Source organism: Haliotis rubra, unplaced genomic scaffold, assembly GCF_003918875.1.
Source record: "Haliotis rubra isolate DU_JTF1 unplaced genomic scaffold, ASM391887v1 Scf891, whole genome shotgun sequence".
NCBI classification, from domain to species: domain Eukaryota; kingdom Metazoa; phylum Mollusca; class Gastropoda; order Lepetellida; family Haliotidae; genus Haliotis; species Haliotis rubra.
Window position 1 is genome coordinate 220,583 of NW_025767625.1, and position 24,859 is coordinate 245,441.

At 39.9% G+C, this 24,859-nt stretch overlaps 1 protein-coding gene across 1 annotated transcript in view; it reads left to right on the plus strand.

Annotated features, from left to right (window-relative positions):
- The first annotated feature begins 1,394 nt into the window (after positions 1-1,394).
- Positions 1,395-24,859, plus strand: part of LOC124263638 (attractin-like protein 1) — a 48,605-nt gene continuing 25,140 nt past the window's right edge. Inside the window, 6 exon segments of the mRNA XM_046698287.1 lie at positions 1,395-1,639; positions 17,087-17,287; positions 19,829-19,960; positions 23,017-23,189; positions 23,774-23,936; positions 24,498-24,594. Of these exon segments, the coding sequence (XP_046554243.1) occupies positions 1,401-1,639; positions 17,087-17,287; positions 19,829-19,960; positions 23,017-23,189; positions 23,774-23,936; positions 24,498-24,594 (1,005 nt within the window). The 5' untranslated portion in view covers positions 1,395-1,400.

Sequence of the window (24,859 nt, forward strand, 5' to 3'; positions counted from 1 at the left end):
GCCCAGCGAGTATCGTCATTATACTGTTCATTACACCAAACAGACTTTGTAATTGACCTGAGGTCCTTGCACAATATCGCCGTGCGTTTAGATAGGATTTAGTGGGCAGCGGAAAGATATATTGAATATTCTACGCCTAATCGCTACTCAGGCAGACGGGTCTTGGTGTAGTTTACGCGCCTTCGCAAACCTTATCATTAGACAACAGACTCAATATGACATCTGAGTCATGGAAACACTGTATTTATATCTTCATGTAATAGGAAATATCACAAGATATCACTTCACATAGAGAATATACATGTAGTCTATATAGATTGACATCACATCTTGTTTCGGGGCGGTGGGGTAGTCTAGCGGTTAAAGCGTTCGCTCGTCACGCCGAAGTACGATTCCCCACATGGGTACAATGTGTGAAGCCCATTTCTGGTGTCCCCCCACCGTGATGTTGCTGGAATATTGCTAAAAGCGGCGTAAAACTAAACTCACTCACTCACATCTTGTTTCAATATTAGGTTTTGATAAGATTACAAAATACCGGATACCTTCCGCCATCTTTGAAAGCACGCGAGTTTACTTTTGGTTAGGGTTAGGGTAAGGGTAAGGTTTAGGGTTAGCATTAAAGTTAGGGTGACGTGACACTAAACAATATAGCTGGTACGTATCCGGTATTCTGTAGGTGTACCTAGGTTTTAAAACTTAAAGTAAATTAGTATTTCTTCATATTTGTTGATGGTGCTCATGAATTTTGTGGATAAAGTGTGATTTTTTGTGGATAATATTTATATTGATATACTCCGATGATTATGTCAGTCTAAAACATACCCTCAATGATCATCCTAGATAACTAAATTTAACACAGTCTTAGGTTCTAAGCCAATATATCTCCCACTGATGAGTTTTGTCTTTGATTTCTCTGGGCGGTAAAAACCAATATTAGCAAACTTTCCTCTCGTTAAGAGGGGAATCCAACTTCAAGGGGGTAGACAGTGGCATGGATGGACCCTTGTCTGTGCAGGAGTTCTTTCAGGGAATGCAGAGTCCAATGATCCAGGTTTCAGTTCCATATTTGGACTTTTCACCCACTTGAATCTGACACAGATAAAACCGTATATCTACGCCGATCCAGTCGCACATGACAGGGAAAGTTTTAACACCTGATGAGTAATTATCCTTCTTGTAGTATGTAACTATTACCTCTATTCATGCACATTCATAACGATTTCTGGAAGAAATCAACTTACTCATAGCCGTTATTTTCATTCATGGTAGCTGAAAATGTTTGCATATCACAAGCCTCTAGTGGTAGAAGCTTTCGTAAAATACCTAAAGGGAGACGATTCCCTTAGCAGGTGCCCGATTACGGAAAATCACGGAAATAGTCGGAGAGTCTACAAAAGATGGCCGACACTTTGGTGTTGGTATGTAAACGGGAAAGGAAGTCAAAACGAAAAATGAATCTATGTGGACTACTGTTGATGTTATTAATTCTTCAGGATCTTTTATTTGAATACGTAGTGTGTACTTCACCAACATGCCCACAAGGAGGGTGTTCCGAGGGCAAGTGTGTCGGTGGTAAATGTGAATGTGTGCGAGGGTGGACAGGGGAAAGGTGCGAGAAATGTTATGGACGAAGAAGGTAAGTCCATCAGTAGTTATTATTAGGTATATTAAAACAAGCTAACAGACATTTACTGTCAGTTATCTCATTATGAACGTCAATTAGTGTGGTAATCGTTGTCTCCCTTTCGTGGCCATATAACTGGTGATTTTAGGAGTGACGTTTGTAATATTGTCAAGACAAGTAAATATGGTTGATCATCTGTTTGATCACATCATTCAGACCATGAGACTATACACGAATGGTTTCCTACACTTTCATTAGAACTTCCAGTGATAATTAGTTACTACTGAGTTGGTCATTATATGGAGGCAATTTGTTAGGTAACATGGTATATGGTTTTCTTGCTCAACCAGGCAATATGCATGGAGTGATTGCCAATCATGGTCATGGTATGTAAACTTGCCTAGTCTGTGGATATGTTTAGAAAGTTCACTTGTACAGTGGCAAGTTATCTCAAACTTCTTAGCACATGACAGTTTTCATATTACTGTTTATTGCCAAATGCCTTGATATTCATATTGATAGCACGACAGATTTCACACAAAATCGGGGTTATAAGGAAGTTAGTGGATGTCATTGTCAACCATCACACACAAACATGGCAATAAGTTGAATTACTGGCGGCTAGAATGCACTTTACCGGGCGCAGCCCTCGCTGCTCCCTTTACGATCCTTAGGGTTAGGGTAAGGGTATGCCACCCTTTACGATCCTTAGGGTTAGGGTTAGAGTTTAGGGTTAGGCACCCTTTACGATCCTTAGGGTTAGGGTTAGGGAACCCCAGCAGCGTTAATTAATCTGAAAAAGTGCACCCGGTAAAGTGCAGTACTCCCTTACTGGCCAATACCTGTCTTACAAGACAAATCTTATGGATAGCAACTGCTTGATTTATTATTTACACAACATTGTTTGTGTAACGTTGTGTAACGTTGTGTAATGTTGTGTAAATAATAAATCAAGAAGTTGTTATCCATAAGATTTTGTCTTGTATTACTACACCAACAGGGGAAAGGTGCTTGTCTGTAGTAAGACTCAAACTTCCATAACTGTGTTTGTTTGTTGCCTCAGTAAGCATTCTCCTGGTAAAATATATTGAATCATGATAATAGATGTGGAAGGAGTGAAGCATATACTAGTGGAACATATGTTTTATCTCTATAGTTGTGTCCCATTCATAATGAAACATTCTGACCACTGGAGACTGATCACTGGGATTGTAGTATCTATCACTATGGTAGGTTATTGTGGTAGTAGCAGGGGTGGAAATAACTTAAAAATTGCTAGTCTACTCCGGTACAGTGGCACATGTAAAATCACTTGCCCTGATAAGTTTTCCACTATACCGGCCGTTTTCTTGTTGATTTTTTAAATAAACAACATAATTAATGTTGGAAAGTCAACTGGACACCGGTACAGTGTGATATACAAATTTGCTTGCCCAACAGAAAAAAACACTGGACTCGGACGTCAGGCAATGGGTTATTTCCACCCCTGAGTAGGAATATTTTTTAGGTTCTTTTCACAAGTTGTAGTCCCAGTGAATGGTTTCTGAACAAATGGTGACAGGCTATTTTACACCATGAACATTGATTAATATTGTTAAACAGGGCAAAAAGTTATAAGTATTTTCACAAGTCCAAACAGGGCGGGGGGTAGCCTAGTGGTTTGAGCGCTTCCTCGTCATGCCAATGACCCAGGTTTTGATTCAAGACCAGGGTTATGTGTAAAGCCTGTTTCTGGTGTCAGGCCATGGATATTGTTGGAATTTTGCTAAAATGGCATAAAACCTTACTCACTCAGTAAATCCACATTAATCGACATGTTTAATGATCTGCTAATGAATCAGAGGCCCAGATAAGCTGCATATCCGGGTAAAATACGCATAGACAATTTCCATTTACGCATTGAAAAATAATTGTTGCGTACCAATTACGCATTTAAAATGTTAGATATGCAAAAAGTTTAAAACAAATGCTTACGGAATATATTTGTAAAAATCGCTTGCGTAATGAAAAAGACATTGATTGCTATCAAGTTGTACTGATAGTATAGGACTGGTGTTGTACTGTCAGTATAGGATGAGTGATTTTTTATGAAATCATTTCCATTATATTTAAGTTGGTTTTGATTAGGTATGACATAAGGCAGAACATACGTGCTTAGTAAACTTACTCAATGACATAATACTTAGGTAAAATGACTGAAATACACATATTTGAAAGCAGTGGGTAACGGAAAATGAATACCCACTCAACATTCATAATACCCACTCCAAACAAATACAGTGGGTACAGTACCCACATGAGCTAAATCTTATCTGGAGCTCTGATAGAATATTGCTACCTATTCATATGCTAACGGTAAAAGTAGTCTCGATTACAATATGACAGTCCTCCCTATTTACTAATGATCAGTGGACTATGATCATTCAAATTATGTTAATTAGTAAACACAAGATATGTAGGCTATTGTTGTCTTAGCAACCGATCATTGCTTTTGGTCACAACATTGTGTTCTATAAACATGAAAAGATCTTCCTAACTGTGTCTGAAGGGAAGGAAGCGTGAGTGTACTGTGGGATCTGACCTGTCCATTCAGTAGACACAGCCCACTGATGTTCAGCTTCACAGATGTGAGCTGTCATGTGTTCTTGAACGTGACACAGGAACACTTTGAAGTAGAAGACACATATTCTTTGAGGAAATGCACTCATCACAAGTCAATAATAAAAATAATTAGTTTGTAATAATTAAGAATACTTTGTATCTCTGCAGTTGTGTACATGGTATATACAGAAACTGATGCCAGCTTTGTTTGCACATGTTAGCTGAGTGAGTGAGTGAGTTGGGTTTAACTTCAGGCATTTAATGGGCTTAAGCATGTTAAGTGTGTGAGTGGTTGGTGTGTTGTTTAATACTGTGCTTAACAATATTCCAGCTATACAGAGGGATCGATTTAAGATATGTTAACCTACTTGCACCAAGTGCAACCTAAGATAAAAACCTAGTTGCACCAGCCATATTCCAGTTGCACTGCTTTAATGGCAAGATGTAATGAAAGAAATATGCTATTAAATTATTTAGATGTTTAATTTAGAAGTTTACCCACTAAAAAATTGACCTGGTGCAAGTTAGACTAATAACTAAGTTGCACTTTGTAATATTGGATTGCACTAGTCCAAGTACCAAAGCACTCAATCGAGCCCTGATATATTATATATATATATCAGTGAGTTGGGTTCAACTTGCTGGCGATTAGGTGCCTGACTCTGAGAGTGTGGGTTCAAATTCCAGATGGAATATAGTCATTTCTTAATTCAGTGCTAGACATTATGCCTGTAAATCAAGGGGTACTTGTCATGTAATGTACAACCTGTAGCTTTAGGGGTTCATAGATTTAAATACCATCAGAGCTACAAGGACCTCATGATGGCACTTTATTCCAAACACTGTTGTTTCATTGTACTGGATTGTGTCTTATTGTCTGACTATTTACCTCCCTTAGAAGTGCCAGGATCAGGTTCAAATACCCAGTGTACCTCATTATGATTATTGGTTTGTCACTCCATTCCATCTTGTGGGTCATCAAAGTTGTAAGGTCTCACAGGCTGTCACATGTCCCCTACATTAATCTAACATAGGTGGTTTAACAGCAATAACGCCTGATCAGAATCCATCACAATGTCAGCTCATTTCAATCTAAACTCTAAGACCAAATTTGGGGCTGTGGGGTAGCCTAGTGGTTAAAGCGTTTGCTCGTCACGCCGAAGACCCGGGTTCTATTCCCCCCATGGGTACAATGTGTGAAGCCCATTTCTGGTGTCCCTCACCGTGATGTTGCTGGAATATTGCTAAAAGAGGCGTAAAACCATACTCACTCACTCTGAGACCATAAGTGATGTCGATATTCGATAATGTTAGTATTATGATGTCTTCACTGGTGCCTTGGGAAAACCCCCACTATTACCATGATCACAAAATTGTCCACCTTAATATGCTTTGGTGAAGGGAAAATTCAGTCAGATGTCCGTCGTCTGTAAAGTTGTGTCATCTTCATGTATGAGACATTGTTTCTGTGCAACTTGGCTCATTGTCTGTCATCATTTGGATAAGGGACAACGGGTAGCCTAATGGTTAAAGTGTTGGCTCGTCATGCCGAAGACCCGGGTTCGAATCCCCACATGCGTACAATGTGTGAAGCCCACTTCTGGTGTACCCCGCCGTGATGTTGCTGGAATATTGCTAAAAGCGGCGTAAAACCAAACTCAGTCAGTCAGTCATCTGGATAATGACATTTGAGTTGACACCATGGTAAACATGTTGAAGTGTTGTTTGAAATTTACTATGACAGTTTTAAATTAGTCTTAAGCATTGTATCTTGACCCCGTCCCTCAGGGATAGTAGCCAAGCCTAATAAGCAGGTAGTCTGTCAGACTCCTTGAGTCCAGAATCTTACCAGTTGGTTACCTAAGGCTGTGGTAGACAAGTACAATATTTGTTTATCTATAACATTAAATGGCATGGGTTCTACACTGTTAAATAGGGCAGAGAAACACAAGAGGAAAATACTTTCAATGTGTGTTGGTTTCATACTCCTTGTCACACTCGTAATTGAACAGCTATGACTTACATGTTAAATGTGTGTAGGAATAAACTTTGGTAGTAAACTATGAGAAGATTGCATTTTGAGCCGATGGCTATTTAGCAATAGGTTTGTGTAGATATGCTTTTAGCATTTTCTTCATTGTAACCCAAGTTTTTGGTATGAGTTATATAATTATAATTAGTTACTCCTTGATTTTTGTAAAAGTTTTTAATGAACTGTCTTCTAGTTCGTGAGGTATATAGAGAATACTACATGAGGTTTCATTACATACGAATTATACGAAACGAGTGTCCTTTTTATGGTATATTACCCACGTCCTACATGCTTTAAAGTGACAAGATAGCGTATTTTTGTTATTTTTATGGTTTCAAACCGAAACCGGTTTCATAAAGAGGTTGCGGAAGAATGTTGTTCTGTAGTACACTTTTTGCATGACGTCACACTGTAATGACGTCACTACGACTTGCTCGTCTGCCCCCTTGGTAACCGACGTCACGATGCATGTCAGTTGTCATTGCCTCGTATATTAAACTACTCTGTAGCACCCCGTTTCTTAGTTTGCAGTTGCTTCACTCAGCTAACATCACTGGTGGAAACTTTGCATTTATGTTTTTCGATGCATATAATGTCTCAGTTCGACTAACAATTAAACAGTGATATGGCAACGTTCGCAATGTTTACATTCCCACAATGCATGTAAGTTGTAGAATGAATGAATTCACGTGTTTGTTATGAATGAAAAAGTAGTTCTGTCACAACGTGACCTAAATGAGAGGTCATCGGTTATCCAATCAAATCGTTAGAATATCAGGTCAAGTCGTTACGACACAGGTCAATGCGACACGACACTCGTTTGTTGTACGAGATTAGTATGCAACTACCCATGCGTTCACCACGTGGGTAATGAAAGTATATCTGATTAATAAAAACCTCCATACTACCGGATGCTGGAGCATGTTGATCCCTGATTACATTTCCAAATTAGAATAAAATCTATGTCCCAGACACTGAGACAGTCAGTATTTTATTCATATCGCTTAAAAAAAATAGGGTCGGCACCAGAATTCAAGGATCAGTTGGGTAATCAGAACCACCACATTTTCTTTTAGGCCTTACCTAACAGCTTTAGACATGTTAGAAGGACCACAAGGAAGTACTTGCACCAAGTTACACAGGGCAGTTAGATCAGCGATAGTATGACATACAATGTAGCTGACACTGGAAAATACTTAACTGGCTGATTATGTTGCTACGGCTACTCCATATTGATATATTCGTGATTAAATTTTTCTACTACAGTGTTCTCTGGTCGTACTGTCACTTTAGCATTAACAAGATGTTTGAATAAGAAACAAGGCAGTGTCTGAATGCACATTCATGTTTGTTTAAATCAAATAAAATGTCTGAAATCTCTTATTGAATTTCAACTGATCATATATTATCGGCAGAATTAAAATTATAAACTATTTTTCGCAATGTTATTGAAAACAACGATTCTTGTTTATGCTTCGGCAGCTGGTCTACAATAGCATTGTCAAAGAGCAAAGTAACGATGTTTCAAACATCGAGGAAATCATTAAATAAATTGAAATCAACAATAACATTCATAAAAGTTGTCCAACGTGCATATAAAATTACTATTTCCATACTTTTGTGCGATCATGCAATGTAAGTCAAGTCACTGACAAGTTACATCTCGGCTTTCACGCCTCCGTCTTGACGTGCCGCACGATGCTTAATGTGAAAATATATGCATGAAATATATTTTGTCATAGGCCATAACCTAGCACGATATGTCCAATACGTTCCATAATTTTACGTATAGGTAGCGATGTCTTTCTTAATATGTTCAGAATAGCATTATTTTACCCCAAAACTTTCATCTTAATCTAAAAGTTTTCGTTTCACGAAGAAGGTATCCATTTCCATAATATGATTGGCTGCTTAGGTCACGTGTCTGATTTTGACCAATCACGACCCTTATAAGCAGAGTGTAGTGAAAAAGCGTCGTTAGAAACCAATCTTTATCAATAAAATCGCTTCTTACACAATGTGAAAATACTCTCGGCAAGAGTACAGTGATATTGTTGATGTTCAGAGCTTTGAACGATACCCGCCATCAAAGCGATTCGCCTCTATGTAAGTGACGCGTGCCACTCACTAATTAACAAGAAACTGATTGACACTTCGCTTCTGAATAATCTCGAAGTCAATACCCGGCGAATCAACAAAATGTAAACACTTGCTTGTTTATACAGTCAAACTGCCCACTACATGTATTAATTACTCTGGGTGAAGTGTTACGTACCACTCACTGATTAACAAGATACTGATTAACACTTCCGTTTCTGAATAATCTCGAAGTCACAGTTTTAATTGTGTTGTTACATCATTTGGACCTAATTGCATCAAAGGGTTACCATCTTTCATGTGCCGGTCCATGTTTACTACAGTTTCTAAATGAAAGCTTCTGCGGGAGTGCTTTGTGCCATGTAGAAGGTCTCAGTATGACTGTCAAGAGTCAGAACATTTTGAGTGCTTTCCACAAGGTCTCACAGCTGACAGAACATTTTGTACCCTGTCTGATATATATTTTTCTGCAAATTTGTATTTCTTGGCTAGGAATCAATGTGAACTTTATTGTTCTGTTAATTAAAAGTATGAAAATTTGAATGTGCCACTATAAACATCATAAACATGCGATGCTAGTGTAGTTGCCATAAAACGTTTAAGCCCCATGATGGGATTCGAAACTAGGACTTTCTGATCCCAGGACACCTTTAATCATGTGTTCAAAGCATTATCAACATGATCAAGCTGACAAGGTAAGAATGTCATCTGAGAGGTAACTTGACGCCCTGATAAACAAGATTGAAACTGGTATATAAAAATACATTGGAGGAGAACCTGTCTTGTGCAGGGCAGCGTGAAATCAAAATAGCACAAAAATAGTGTTCCCACGGAAATAGTTATTTTGGAAAGATTGGAATCATTCACTGGCTGTCAATCAGTTTTACTTGCCTGTCGAGGCAAATCTCCATTTCTGGTGTCTGCCGCTGTGATATTGCTGGAATATTACTAAAAGAGGTGCAAAACCATACTCACTCACTCACTTGGCAAATCTAACTATTAGACATCTGCATTGCAAGACTGTGTGAAAGAATGAATTATTATACAGGATTGTATTAAGGCAACTGTATTTGTAATATGTGCAGTTACAGGAATAGTAGTTTTGCTGTTGTCAGCTGTTGACATTTCTCCTGTTCACGTGGTTTGACCATTATGATGAAGGTTTGACTTTCAGCAGCTCTCATTATTACATCTACCAATTTTCTCCACATCCATTTATTCGAAAAAACATAATAGGTTTATATTTATGTTTGAACAAATGTCAAAATTTAAAGGTCACATGCAACGTAAAACACAACTTTGCAGATTCTGATACCTTTCGGTATGGACTTACCGAAACAAATCGTCAAAAATGCAAATTCAACTTATAAAGTTGAAAAATAGCGCAATGAAAAAAAACCCGCGAAATCGGAGTTCAAACGATTCACTAAATTTCCCCCGACTTTTCTGGGGAAAACTGGTTTCAACAGCTGGGCTGCGCTTATAGCATGTGCGCAGTGAAATAGGTTCGCGCAACTTGGAAGCGGGTTGTCCGGTGAATACTCGGTGAAGGCTTTGGTGTGAGCTGTTTTTCTAATGTTTTGTTGATATCTCACAGGCGCGAGCTTTTTATATGTTATGACAGTAAATTAACTGTTTATATAATTTCATTTGTCTATTTCACCTCACGTTCTTCTTACCGAGTCACTTTCTCAGTTCGATACTTAAAAGCAATGTCATTATTTAGCGTTGACAGAATTTCAATATATAGACAAAACTCAATGTCTTGTTTTATTGACACCTGTGTGTCTGCCTGCCTGTCTGCTAATGACAATATTCAATACACAGCTGCTATCACTGACCACATGCAATTTGAACTTAACACCAATCAGGCTATACACCATAAACAAAATGCATTGATTTATGGCCCGAGTTCGGTCTCTGTCACATTATGTAATTACACAGACAGGCAGGTGTGATACTTGAACACATGACATGTTATGATGTCTGTGTATTGCCAAAGGTTATACACAAAAAATGAGCATGTATTTACAAAACCCAACATCTCTATATATACACACACAATGACCCGTGAGGGCATCTGCAAATGAACCAGCCGTTACACTTGAGTGCACACCCACCCGCTCTGACTGGGTTCGGTATCCCGGCTGCTTCGTTTCTTGGGAAGTAAACCGAAGTACACAATATTGCACTTTTGATTTGCGATTGTACTCTTATAATTTTGTTTATATGTTTTTTCATAACCAGCAATGTATATTATATGTCATGAATAAGTGATAATTGTGTTTTAATTATGTTTGATTTTTTGGTTGCATGTGACCTTTAAGTTTTTGTGAAAAAAAAAGATTGTGACCATTTTTTTGCCAGCTGAATACACAGACTGTCAGATGCATACTCGGTCATTTGATACTGTTTTCATTTTAAGCCCAAAATATAGTGTTCCATTGTGGGATAGATAGCCATGTCAGGAATTTCCATTTGGTTTCACCTATTGATAATTGGTTTTTATGGATGGTCGGCGTTTGTCAACAAAGAAAGACGGTCAGGGTGTTCTGGCGATGTGACAATTAGATTCTTTGAAAGCACTGATGACAGCTGGTCATTGTGACTGTCATTCATGTAAAATGATGATGGTCAATGATAAATAATGTCTGTATCGCGTGGTGTCCAGTGATGTTTTGTGACCGCAGTCGTGATATCTGTTCTTGCGTTGTATTGATAAACATGGTAAATGACATTGCTTCACAGAAAAATGTGTCTAGTTTGTGTGGACTATTTAAGGCTCAAGTAGAGACGTGTTGTCTGTCAGGACAGGGAAGGCACCGATTCATTAGGGTGTTTATACCAAATTTGTTTACAGTCTCATATGATTCCTATTTTAAACCTGTTGAGAACTAAAGGTCCAGGTTACATTGTCGTGTTTGTTGCTAACAGAGCTGGACATGAGTATTTTGAAGTGGTGAACAGGAGTCCAAAATGTTTTTAAAACAACTTTCTTATTTGTTAAACACTCCATTTCGAAAACATTCTGTTTACCAAATGAAGAAGTCAATACCCAAAACAATCTTTGACTCAGAGCTTGACTTATCTACGAAATTGTGTAAGCTGCACATGCATTAACTGTCAACATGCTCAATTAATTTTGAGTTGTTTGGTACTAAATCACGCCTAATTGATTATCATCAACCAAATGGCCTTATCAAATGAATACTTCCATTACGGTACAGATGTTATTTACTGTTTTTTAATTCAAGCATTATTCTCACAAACTTGTGTACTTACACTTGTACAGTGAAAAGTGCACTTCCCGCTAATTGAAACTTAGACATATATTTATTACAGGCAAGAGCAAACTCTAGATCAGAATTAGATCATTTAGAGATAATCACTCACTGGTTTGATATGCCTTGGAGTCAGGACTTAATGTTGATACTGATTTTAAGGCTCAGCTTATCTATGAGATCGGTTTACGTCCAAGATCGGCTTATCTACGTTCATATATGGTACTTAGATTTTGAAGAGCCAAAGAAAATTAGAAATACTCTGTGAAATTGATGAAGTGTGAGTAAATATTCAGCATATTCAATGCTGAAAGCTATATCAGTACCCCATTGAGGTAACCTCATAGAGCAGAACTATGGGCATCCTGTTCTACCAGAACTCTGCAGTCTTGGGTTTAACCCACTTACTTTTGTAGACAAATGTTAAAGGAGTGTTCATACAGATAATCTCCATTTTTGCAGATAACTATGGCAACCAGATGGTAGCTATGCAAAGGTGACTTGCGTGTCAGTAAGATATATGAGAATTACAGCAGTGTAGAGAAGGTATTGATTGTCAGTGGTCGTGATAATGATCGTTATGTTGCTGGTATGTGGTAGGTAGTAGGGCCAGAAAAACTGATATATTTTCTCCAGTGACCAGTACTGCTCAAATTGTAGGTACTCATTATACCCATAAGTAGACTTAAAAAGGTAAATTTATGATTTTGTTTTTATCCCATTACTAATAAATCGCTGCAGGAAGGACTGTGTGAAAGTGTTTTAATTTGATAGACTGTGTACATACATATTTTATACAAAATAATGATAACATTAAAAGGATCTGCTAAGCTAGCAGGAGCAATCATTATTAACCTATGATTATAAAAGCAACTTGGCATGGATGGCTGGCTATTGCAGGCGAGTTCACTGTTGTTTCCAGTGACTCTGCTGGAGATAAATGGCAGTAGGACATTTTCATATTAACAGCTATATGATGGCAGTCTGTAAATAATTGAGTCTGGACCAGACAACCCAGTGATCAACAGCACATGATTTTGACAACTTTTAATTGGACATTTTTCCATGTTACCTAAAATATAAAAAAATCTTAGGGACATTCTGGCTGCCAATAAGTAAGAAAATCCAGAAGAATTAATTGATCTGAGTGAGTGAGTGAGTTGAGTTTAGTTTTACAGTTTTACGGCCGCACACAGCAATATTCCAGCTATATGATGGCGGTCTGTAAATAATCGAGTCTGGACCAGACAATCCAGTGATCAACAGCATGAGCATCAATTTGCACAATTGGGAACCGATGACACGTGTCAACCAAGTCAGCGAGTCTGACCACCCAATCCCGTTAGTCGCCTCTTACAACAAGCATGTGTTACTGAAGATCAATATTCTAACCCGGACCTACACGGGTAAATTGATCTAAAACAACCAGATCTGTTCAGTTAGTAGAAATACTGTGATGGTTGTCCGGTCAGATGTGGCTATAGCTCTGAACCAATAATCAATGCTGCAACTTGACTACCAATCTGAACACGGTAAGACGGAATAAAACTGACACAGAATATAAACATTAGACTCACTAAAGCAAGACTCGCCACCAGCTGTGAGCTCTATTGAAATAAAGCTTCACTTGGCTGCCATACATATCTGAAAAACACAGTTTCTACAACTACTGAAGCCCTGTTTCAGATTGTGTGTTAATTCCCTGAATGATGCACCTGAACCTGTTAGTTTGTGTGACATTAATACATTGAGACAGGAAGCTGGTGTTTGCACCACAGGGTGTGGGTGTGGTTCTAGTAAGGCAAGCTATGACTGCTTCAAGGTGCTGTTACAGTGTGACGCAGGTTTACACCCTCACTATAACAACAACACTGGTATTTCACTAAAACATCTATATAAGGACAATACAGTTGTTTTGTGTACCAGAACAAATTATGTTTATAACTCAGGACATATGTTTCTAAATATTTGCCTTGTCACAGCCTGCATTTATTTCTCTTAAATGTGTGTTATAATGAGGTGTGTAGTGATATTTCATATGCTGTGACTATTAAGATATGTCCAGCTGTCAACAATGATATTGTATGTCATAAATGTTGTAGCTTGTAGTGTCACGAAATACCAACATATAAATATTGAATCTTGTAACATGATTTAAGGATGTATTGAATAAATATTCAAATAACTAGAATGTGACAATTCATAAAACATGACAAACCAATTGCTTAAAAGGAAGAACAAAGCTATGGTGCTTATATAAGCGGGTATTTTGTCAAGTCATGGTAGCTGACCTGGTATCTGTAAAGAAATTGATGATTTGGTTTGTTGGAAGTATTCACCAGCTGTATAGATTTATCGTATCGTGTAAGCAGCTGTGGGAAATTGAGTGTTGCATACAGTGTTCATGTTGTATTTGTTAATGACCCGGTTATGTCACACGACAACAGATGTTATCTGAGACATTTAAAATACATTCAATTAAACAGATAATTGTAATAATTCATATATTTTTTATTCTATTCATCAATGAGTGAGTATGGTTTTATGCCGTTTTTAGCAATATTCCAGCAATATCAATATCATGTTTGCGGACACCATAAATTGGCTTTACACATTTACCCATATGGGGAATCAAACCCGGGTCTTTAGCATGACGAGCGGACGCTTTAACCACTAGGATATCCCCACCATCCCGTTCATCAAGTGAATATCAAATGAATGTTTATGATAATACATCATTATTACATCACTTGGTATCTCACTGTGCACACAATTCCCATTCTCAACACCCTAGGGAGTATACAACCCTAGCTACCCATGACACAATCAAAGGTTAACAGTCACAGTAGCGTCTGATCCCAGTCACTGCTGGGTGAACACAGGCATATTTCGAACAAAGTTCTTTACCTAAGGTGACATAATGTGCTGCAAGTGCTACGTGTTATTCAGTATGGGGCAGACCCGAAGCCCAAGAAACTCTGGGCCAACTGCTCCTCATGGTGATCCAGCCAGTTACCCTCAGCAACCAGGATGACTTCACCTGATTTGTGGCCTGCAACCTGTAACGGAACACATGCCACCATATTGGGTGTAAATGAGAGGAAGGTTGCGTGATCTGACCTCAGTTCTTCAGATCATGTAACAGTCCACTACTGTAATGGTTTATGTGAAACATGTGCAAGATTAAAAGGGAATACGTATTTGTGTGGTTTCATCCGAATACAGTATTCACAAACTCTAGTTTTGAATTAATATTTTAAAGTATTTTTTGCAGTTTTTATCAGTCCAACATGAATATGACATGGAGAATTGTGACAGCTAGTAGCATGTCTGTATGCTCTACAGTCAGATCCCTTACAGTTTAAAATCTAAGTTAAAGGTCACATGCAACGTAAAACACAACTTTGCAGATTCTGATACCTTTCGGTATGGACTTACCGAAAAAAAATCATCAAAAATGCAAATTCAACCTATAAAGTTGAAAAATAACGTGATGAAAAAACCCGCGCGAAATCAGAGTTCAAACGATTCACTAATTTTCCCCCGACTTTTGTGGGGAAAACGGGTTTCAACAGCTGGGCTGCGCTCATAGTACGTGCGCAGTGAAATAGGTTCGCGCAACTTGGAAGCGGGCTGTCCGGTGAATACTCGGTGAAGGCTTTGGTGTGAGCTATTTTCCTAATGTTTTGTTGATATCTCACAGGCGCGAGCTTTTTATATGTTATGACAGTAAGTAAACTGTTTATATAATTTCATTTGTCTATTTCACCACACGTTCTTCTTACCGAGTCACTTTCTCAGTTCGATACTTAAAAGCAATGCCATTATTTAGCGTTGACAGAATTTCCAACTGTGATATAGATCTGTCGTTGTCACAGACAAAACTCAATGTCTTGTTTTATTGACACATGTGTGTCTGCCTGCCTGTCTGCTAATGACAATATTTAATACACAACTGCGATCACTGACCACATGCAATTTGAACTTAACACCAATCAGGCTATACACCGTAAACAAAATGCATTGATTTATGGCCCGAGTTCGGTCTCTGTCACATCATGTAAATACACAGACAGGCAGGTGTGATACTTGAACACATGACATGTTATGATGTCTGTTGATTGCAAAATGTTATACACAAAAAATGAGCATGTATTTACAAAACCCAACATCTCTATATATATACACACACAATGAGCCGTGAGGGCATCTGCAAATGAACCAGCCGTTACACTTGAGTGCACACCCACCCGCTCTGACTGGGTTCGGTATCCCGGCTGCTTCGTTTCTTGGGAAGTAAACCGAAGTACACAATATTGCACTTTTGATTTGCGATTGTACGCTTATAATTTTGTTTATATGTTTTTTCATAACCAGCAATGTATATTATATGTCATGAATAAGTGATAATTGTGTTTTAATTATGTTTGATTTTTTGGTTGCATGTGACCTTTAACAGTCCAGCAAAACTGTTTGTGTGCAGCTTTCAGCTGCAGAAGCCTAGCTTCTCTTTTATCTTAAAGGTCACATGCAATCAAAAAATCAAACATAATTAAAACACAATTATCACTTATTCATGACATATAATATACATTGCTGGTTATGAAAGTTGTGTTTTACGTTGCATGTGACCTTTAAGGGAGGCTCAAAGTTCTTTTGATTATTCCTAAGTCTAGACCATGGAATTATTCAATTAAATCTAAATATAACTGCTATGGAATTAGGTAGTGGACAGAAGGGAAAGTAACTTGGATCAATCCTGCTTAAATAGCCAATATGCTGAAGTTGCGTCCCATTGAAACTGACAGAACTGGTAATAATCAATTTCACCTGTTCTAATTTAGGATATATTTACTCCTGATAAATAGTTATTGAAATCAGATATGTTTAAATATACACTTGATATTAAAATGTGTTTTGTGTAAAAGTAAAACATACATCTAACCCTTATGACAGATGGAGTGGTATATCAATCCTGCATCATCGGGAGCTTTCCCCTCACGCTGACAGGCAATGATGTGACAGAAATACTGTTCAAGGTGGATTTAAACCTAATGCAATGTACACTACAAAAGAACACAACTGTATATAGATATAGATAACAGTTAATGTGTGGCCAGATAATAAGTACTACTGCTTGCTACCTTATGCTCAGTCCTGTGAAGATCCGGGTTACAATTGATATTCAGTAACCCATGCTTGTCGTAAGAGGCGACTAACGGGATTGGGTCGTCAGACTCACTGACTTGGTTGACACATGTCATCGGTTCCCAAATGCGTAGATTGATGCTCATGATGTTGATCACTGGATTGTCTGGTCCAGACTTGATTATTTACAGACCGCCGCCATATAGCTGGAATATTGCTGAGTGCTGCTTAAAACTAAATTCATTCTCTCACTCACCTCATGCTCCTCGGTACCAGTAACAGAGGAACATTGTGTTTCAGTTTTAATGGCACGGAAGGCTCTATATATGATGGTGAGGGAAACTACACGCTGGACACCAAGTGCAGCTGGTTGATCAACACCAACAGCAACAACACCACCATCAGACTCAAGTTCCACCAGTTCGCCACGGAATGTGGCTGGGACCACCTCTATATACACGATGGGGACTCGGCATTCTCTCCCCTTCTGGCAGCCTACAGGTAGGTTATAACTGACAATACAGGATTCCTTCCCCTTCTGACGGCTAACAGGTAGGTTATAACAGACAAAACAGCATTTTCTTCCCCTTCTGGTGGGCTACAGGTAGGTTATAACTGACAATTCAGGATTCTCTCCCCTTCTGGCAGCCTACAGGTAGGTTATAACTGACAATACAGGATTCCTTCCCCTTCTGACGGCTAACAGGAAGGTTATAACAGACAATACAACATTCTCTCCCCCTTCTGGCAGCCTACAGGTAGGTTATAACTGACAATTCAGGATTCTCTCCCCTTCTGGCAGCCTACAGGTAGGTTATAACTGACAATACAGGATTCTCTCCCCTTCTGGCAGCCTACAGGTAGGTTATAACTGACAATACAGGATTCCTTCCCCTTCTGACGGCTAACAGGTAGGTTATAACAGACAATACAGGATTCTCTCCCCTTCTGGCAGCCTACAGGTAGGTTATAACAGACAATACAGGATTCTCTCCCCTTCTGGCAGCCTACAGGTAGGTTATAACTGACAATACAGGATTCCTTCCCCTTCTGACGGCTAACAGGTAGGTTATAACAGACAAAACAGCATTTTCTCCCCCTTCTGGTGGGCTACAGGTAGGTTATAACTGACAATTCAGGATTCTCTCCCCTTCTGGCAGCCTACAGGTAGGTTATAACTGACAATACAGGATTCCTTCCCCTTCTGACGGCTAACAGGAAGGTTATAACAGACAATACAACATTCTCTCCCCCTTCTGGCAGCCTACAGGTAGGTTATAACTGACAATTCAGGATTCTCTCCCCTTCTGGCAGCCTACAGGTAGGTTATAACTGACAATACAGTATTCTCTCCTCTTCTGGCAGCCAACAGGTAGGTTATAACTGACAATGCAGGATTCTCTCCCCTTCTGGCAGCCAACAGGTAGGTTATAACAGACAATACAGGATTCTCTCCCCTTCTGGCGACCTACAGGTAGGTTATAACAGACAATACAGTATTCTCTCCCCTTCTGGCAGCCAACAGGTAGGTTATAACTGACAATGCAGGATTCTCTCCCCTTCTGACGACCTACAGGTAGGTTATAACTGACAATAAAGTATTCTCTCCCCTTCTGGCAGCCTACAGGTAGGTTATAACTGACAATACAGGATTGTCTCCCCTTCTGGCGACCTACAGGTAGGTTATAACTGACAATACAGTATTCTCTCCCCTTCTGGCAGCCTACAGGTAGGTTATTACAGACAATACAGGATTGTCTCCCCTTCTGACGACCTACAGGTAGGTTATAACTGACAATACAGTATTCTCTCCCCTTCTGGCAGCCTACAGGTAGGTTATAACAGACAATACAGTATTCTCTCCCCTTCTGGCAGCCAACAGGTAGGTTATAACTGACAATGCAGGATTCTCTCCCCCTTCTGACGGCTTACAGGTAGGATATAACTGACAATACAGGATTCTCTCCCCTTCTGGCGACTTACAGGTAGGTTATAACTGACAATACAGGATTCTCTCCCCTTCTGGCAGCCAACAGGTAGGTTATAACAGACAATACAGGATTCTCTCCCCTTCTGGCAGCCTACAGGTAGGTTATAACTGACAATACAGGATTGTCTCCCCTTCTGGCGACCTACAGGTAGGTTATAACAGACAATACAGGATTCTCTCCCCTTCTGGCGACCTACAGGTAGGTTATAACAGACAATACAGTATTCTCTCCCCTTCTGGCTTACACCTACAGGTAGGTTATAACTGACAATACAGGTATTCTCTCCAGGATTCTCTCCTTCTGGCAGCCAACAGGTAGGTTATAACAGACAATACAGGATTCTCTCCCCTTCTGGCAGCCTACAGGTAGGTTATAACAGACAATACAGTATTCTCTCCCCTTCTGGCAGCCAACAGGTAGGTTATAACTGACAATACAGGATTCTCTCCCCTTCTGGCGACCTACAGGTAGGTTATAACTGACAATACAGGATTCTCTCCCCTTCTGGCAGCCTACAGGTAGGTTATAACTGACAATACAGTATTCTCTCCCCTTCTGGCGACCTACAGGTAGGTTATAACAGACAATACAGTATTCTCTCCCCTTCTGGCAGCCAACAGGTAGGATATAACTGACAATACAGGATTCTCTCCCCTTCTGGCGACTTACAGGTAGGTTATAACTGACAATACAGGATTCTCTCCCCTTCTGGCAGCCTACAGGTAGGTTATAACTGACAATACAGGATTCTCTCCCCTTCTGGCGACTAACAGGTAGGTTATAACAGACAATACAGGATTCTCTCCCCTTCTGGCAGCCTACAGGTAGGTTATAACAGACAATACAGGATTCTCTCCCCTTCTGGCAGCCTACAGGTAGGTTATAACAGACAATACAGGATTCTCTCCCCTTCTGGTGGGCTACAGGTAGGTTATAACTGTCTATACAGCATTCCCTCTCCTATTATCAACCAGCTGAAAGTACTGTTATGAATATTATAGAATTACTTCATGAGAAATGGCATGTTTTGACCACGCCCATTGCATTACAGTGGCCTGCTGCTCACTAAAGACAAGGCCTACACAGAGGTGGACTTCATCACTCGCATCCGCCAGCCGTACATCTATATCCACTTCTACAGCGATGCTGCCTACACCATGGCTGGGTTCAACATAACATACAGGTACATGGATAGGCTGACATTAGTCCCGGAAATAAAGCTGTCTTCTTTTAAACAATTTTTAAATTCCAAGTGCAATCTAGACTTGCCAAATCATTGTAGATTTGAGTTGTACTCTAAGGTTTTGGACACGTGTTTGGTTGGTGTGATGGAACAATGTTCCAGTATATTCTTCAGACAGCGACTAGGGATGATTGCTCATACTATTACTCTCGATGTCAGTATATATATGTTCGCAGTTGAACGACTTATGTAGCACAAATCATTTCACTGGGTTGTTCTCTAAGTTTCATGTCTTTTCGTCACAAGATATACACAGTGTAGGATTTCGTATCCACAAGAAGATCATTAAGCATTATCTTGCCTCACACATAAATGTCATCTTCTGATTGGCTGAGTGCTCTTCTATTAATTTCAATGTACCCCGCTTTCAAGCAAGTAACATTTTCTATGTACCCAGCTGTAAATGCCGAACTCATTTGGTACCCTGTAGTAGTAATTCTTTATCTCAAATAACATTGGATCATGTATGATGTACAGAAATTACCGATGTTTTGCGAATGCAAATCGATGGAAGGGAGATAATTCTAAATTTGTTTTTCTTGTCGTCTTGTCATTTGGTACTCCATACTATGATCAAATACACGTGCTTCAAACAGTTCAAACTTACCATTGAGGTGTTCGGTAAGATAAATACGTTGTTCACTGGTCCCTCGGGGACCATGGATTGATGTACCCTCGATGTTTCTTTAAACAAATAAATAAACATCAAGGGTACATCAACCTATGTCACCCTCGAGACCAGTGAACAACTTATAATGTATCCTTACAAGGAGGTCCATGGGGGACATCGGGTTGCTTCCTATAGCTGATCATTAGTTCTCGTTCCCAGATTTCCCTGGTAATGTATGATTCATTGGTCTGTCACCATGATTCCCAGGGAGTAGGTTCTTGTCAAGTTGTAATCCCTGCAAACTGTGTTGCTTGGACCCTTCTTCCTATGTACTGTTGACATGCAATGAAATATCTGAAATACTATTCAAAGTGGTATTAAACTCAGCTTGCTCGCTGGCTCACTCACTCACTCACTCACTATGCAATCACACACACAGTGACACAAACACCCCACTGACTGACTGACTCACTCACTCACTCACTCGATTGATCATGCAGCCTCCCACTCACTCACTCAATCAATCAATCATACAGCCAACCACTCACTCATGCAGTCACTCACTCACTCACTCACTTATGCAGTTACCCACCCAACCACCCACCCACTCATTCACTCACCATGCTCACTTGATCGATCATTTAGCCTCCCACTCACTCACTCACTCAATCAATCAATCATACAGCCAACCACTCACTCATGCAGTCAGTCACTCACTCACTTAGTCATCCACTCACTTATGCAGTTACCCACCCAACCACCCAAACCCACTCACTCACTCACATTGGATCGTACAAGGGAGGATAATCTAAACTAAACGACGTCACGTCCACAAAGAGAACAATAAAACAATAAAACAATAAAGAAGGAACTAAGGAGGAAGGTTTCCCAGGGCTGTCCTACAGACTGAAGCTGTATACCTGTCTCCTATATCAGTGCCAGCCTACTTGAGGAGTGCTTCAACTGGCTTATGGCTGCGTGACTAGTGGCAACCCAGCACATATCCTCAACTGACTGAGGAAGGGCCGCGTCAGGCTTGGGATTTCCTCGTAGATTACATCAACCCTAACAATATGGAAAGTTAACAGTTGTCCTTATAAATCCTGTTGTCCTGATCAAAGACAAGCCTTTGCATTATATACAGAAAAGTTGTACATTCCATAGGTGCACCTCCCAAGATTTACAATCTTATGTACATATTTATGATATTAGCTGACATTGGCTGCCTCCAAGAATCTGCAGAAGTGTAAATGATTCAAACTCTAGTCCAGAATGATTGGGAAGCCATATTGCCTCAGCTCATGGGTCGGTCCAAATCTTGAGTCGGTCCAAATCTTTGGCTACAGGGCGAGATACTAGACTTGAGTTTACTTTCTGAATGTATCATTTTGATAGTAACAAATAACCCAATTGAATTGAAAAGGACTTCGGTGAGATGGGATTGCTTCATTTAGGACTTTAGCATTGCAGGGAGGGCTAGGCAGTATGGAAAATAGTGTGGTTCCAGGACTGTGAGACAGACTAGGTTAGATTCATGATGTTAATTGTTTGTCCATAGAACACATGGTAACATTTTTCTCATCCAACCGTTCGTTTAAGTAAATAGGACATTTTTATAAAATCTGTAAAACAAGGGTATAAAAGCCTTTTGAGGTGTTTGTTGTCTTGACTCCCAATATGTTGGTTTATCCTGATGGTAAATCAACAATTGCTTTAAAATGGATTTTAGGTGGAATAGTAAACAGCAGGATAAGAATAATGAAGGTCTGTTCAGAAGGTTAAACTTCAAACTCTCCTTCCATTTGAGGATGTTATCACCCCTTAAGTACCCCATAAGGAAAAAGAGGATATTTGTGTAATTACCTGTAACAATCATGACATTAGGGTACCTGAATGAGAAATCAGGGCCACACCAGTAGTGTTATGGTTAAAGTGTTTACCACTCACACCAAATACAAGAATTTAATTCTCCACATGGTCGCACACTGTGAGATCGCTGTAATATTGCCTAAGACAGAAACTTATTCTCACTCACTCACTCATCCCCCCACCACCACCACCCACCCCACAAGAGGCCTTTTCATAGTTTTTGGGACAGTGAAACAGAAGAGATTAGTCAGTTGTAACATGCTAACCTGGCTATATTGTATTGCATAGTATCGGTGACTTAAGTACACCAAATACAAGAATTTAATTCTCCACATGGTCGCACACTGTGAGATCGCTGCAATATTGCCTAAGACAGAAACTTATTCTCACTCACTCACTCATCCCACCACCACCACCACCCACCCCCACAAGAGGCCTTTTCATAGTTTTGGAGACAGGGAAACAGCAGATATTAGTCAGTAGTAACATGCTAACCTGGCTATATTGTATTGCATAGTATCGGTGACTGTCGACGGGGATGCTCTGGGAATGGGCAGTGCATCAACGAGATCTGTTCCTGTGACGCCAACTGGACAGGAAGTGCATGTGAGACAGCTGTTTGTCCCAACAACTGCTCCAGCAACGGAACCTGTATCAGCAACATGTGCGTGTGCGATGCTGACTACCGCGGTAAGTGTGCCGGAAGTCAGGTCAGTGCCGTTAAAGATCAGGGTTAGAATTGACATGGATTGGATTGGGTTAGGATTGGATCTGTATCTATTGGATCTCTGTGTTGATGATGTCGGAATGGCCAGTGCTTGTTAGGGAGTATTCCACACAGGGTGCCTGTGTCAGTAGTGTGTTTGTGTGCAGTACTGGTTGAGAAGATGAGTGTGTCTGACCACGGTGTGGATTATGTCTGTGTATGATGCTGGTTGCCATGGTGAGTGAGCCAGGATGAGAGTTAGTTGTATACCATTTCCATGACAGTACAGGTGTTTCTGTATACCTGTAATTACTGACAGGTGACAGGAAAAATGTAAATTGGGCCTGTCATTGATGAAATATGTATGATTCCAAATGCCTTCTGATTTCATGCCGTTACACAGGTAAACAACGTATAAAATGATAAAGTGAAACAATTTTGTATCTTGTTCTAACAAGATGTGAGAGGTGATTAGTATGACTCAGTACACCCACTCTGAAAACGTAGGTCACACGAGCATCTGTTGTGTACAGTGCTAGTGTACTAATGTGTGTGGCTCCCCCTACAGGTGAAGACTGCAGCCTGACCCGACAGGATGGCGTGTGGTCCACTCTACAGACGAACTCTACACCGTCAGGGTCGGCCTCTCACTCTGCCCTCGTTGACGACAAGACCATGTGGGTTGTGGGCGGCTACAGCCTGAACGACTACAACTACGAAAATCTCAAGAAGTATGTTTGTTACTCCTGCTTCTGAGCTGGTTTCATGGCTTCATGGCCGTTTCAGGGATGGAAAACTGTTGTAGAGGTCTTTCAACATTGAAGGCATGTTATCTACACTATATGTAGGTGTAGACAGGTATCTAATTACATGTACAACTAGAAACACTGAGTTGTCATTCTGAAAAACAGGTAATTTCTGAAGTACTCTCACATGATCAATTTATGATGTTTTAATGTCTTTTAGGACTAACAAAAATGTCGAAGCAAAATCTACATGACGGTGCTCTAACAGTATTATTGTTTCGTTTGAAATTACTTTTGTTACTTGACTGATTAGTCTGACATATGTGGGGGCGGTGGGGTAGCCCAGTTGTTAAGGCGTTAGCTTGTCACACCAAAAACCCGGGTTCGATTCCCCACATGAGTGCAATGTGTGAAGCCCATTTCTGGTGTCCCTCGCTGTGATATTGCTGAAATATTGCTAAAAGCAACATAAAACTAAACTCACTCACTCACATCTCTGTGACTAATTCAGGTAGCGCTGAACATCAACCATGTTTGTGTTTGCAGGTATGACTTCACAAGCAAGAGCTGGAGCCCAGCTGCAGTGGTAGGGGATGCTCCTCCCCCGAGATACGGACACTCCACTGTTCTGTATCAGAACCAGGTAATACCAGCTTACATACATGTGTGTTATGTACATGATTGCCCCCATGCTTGTCGTAAGGGACAACTAAGGGGATCGGGTGGTCAGGCTCGCTGACTTGGTTGACATGTCATTGTATCCCAGTTGCGTAGATCGATGCTCATGATGTTGATCACTGGATCGTCTGGTCCAGACTCAATTATATACAGACTGCCGTCATATAGCTGGAATATTGCTGAGTGTGGCGTAAAACTAAACTTACTCACCAACATAATTACCTGGGCTT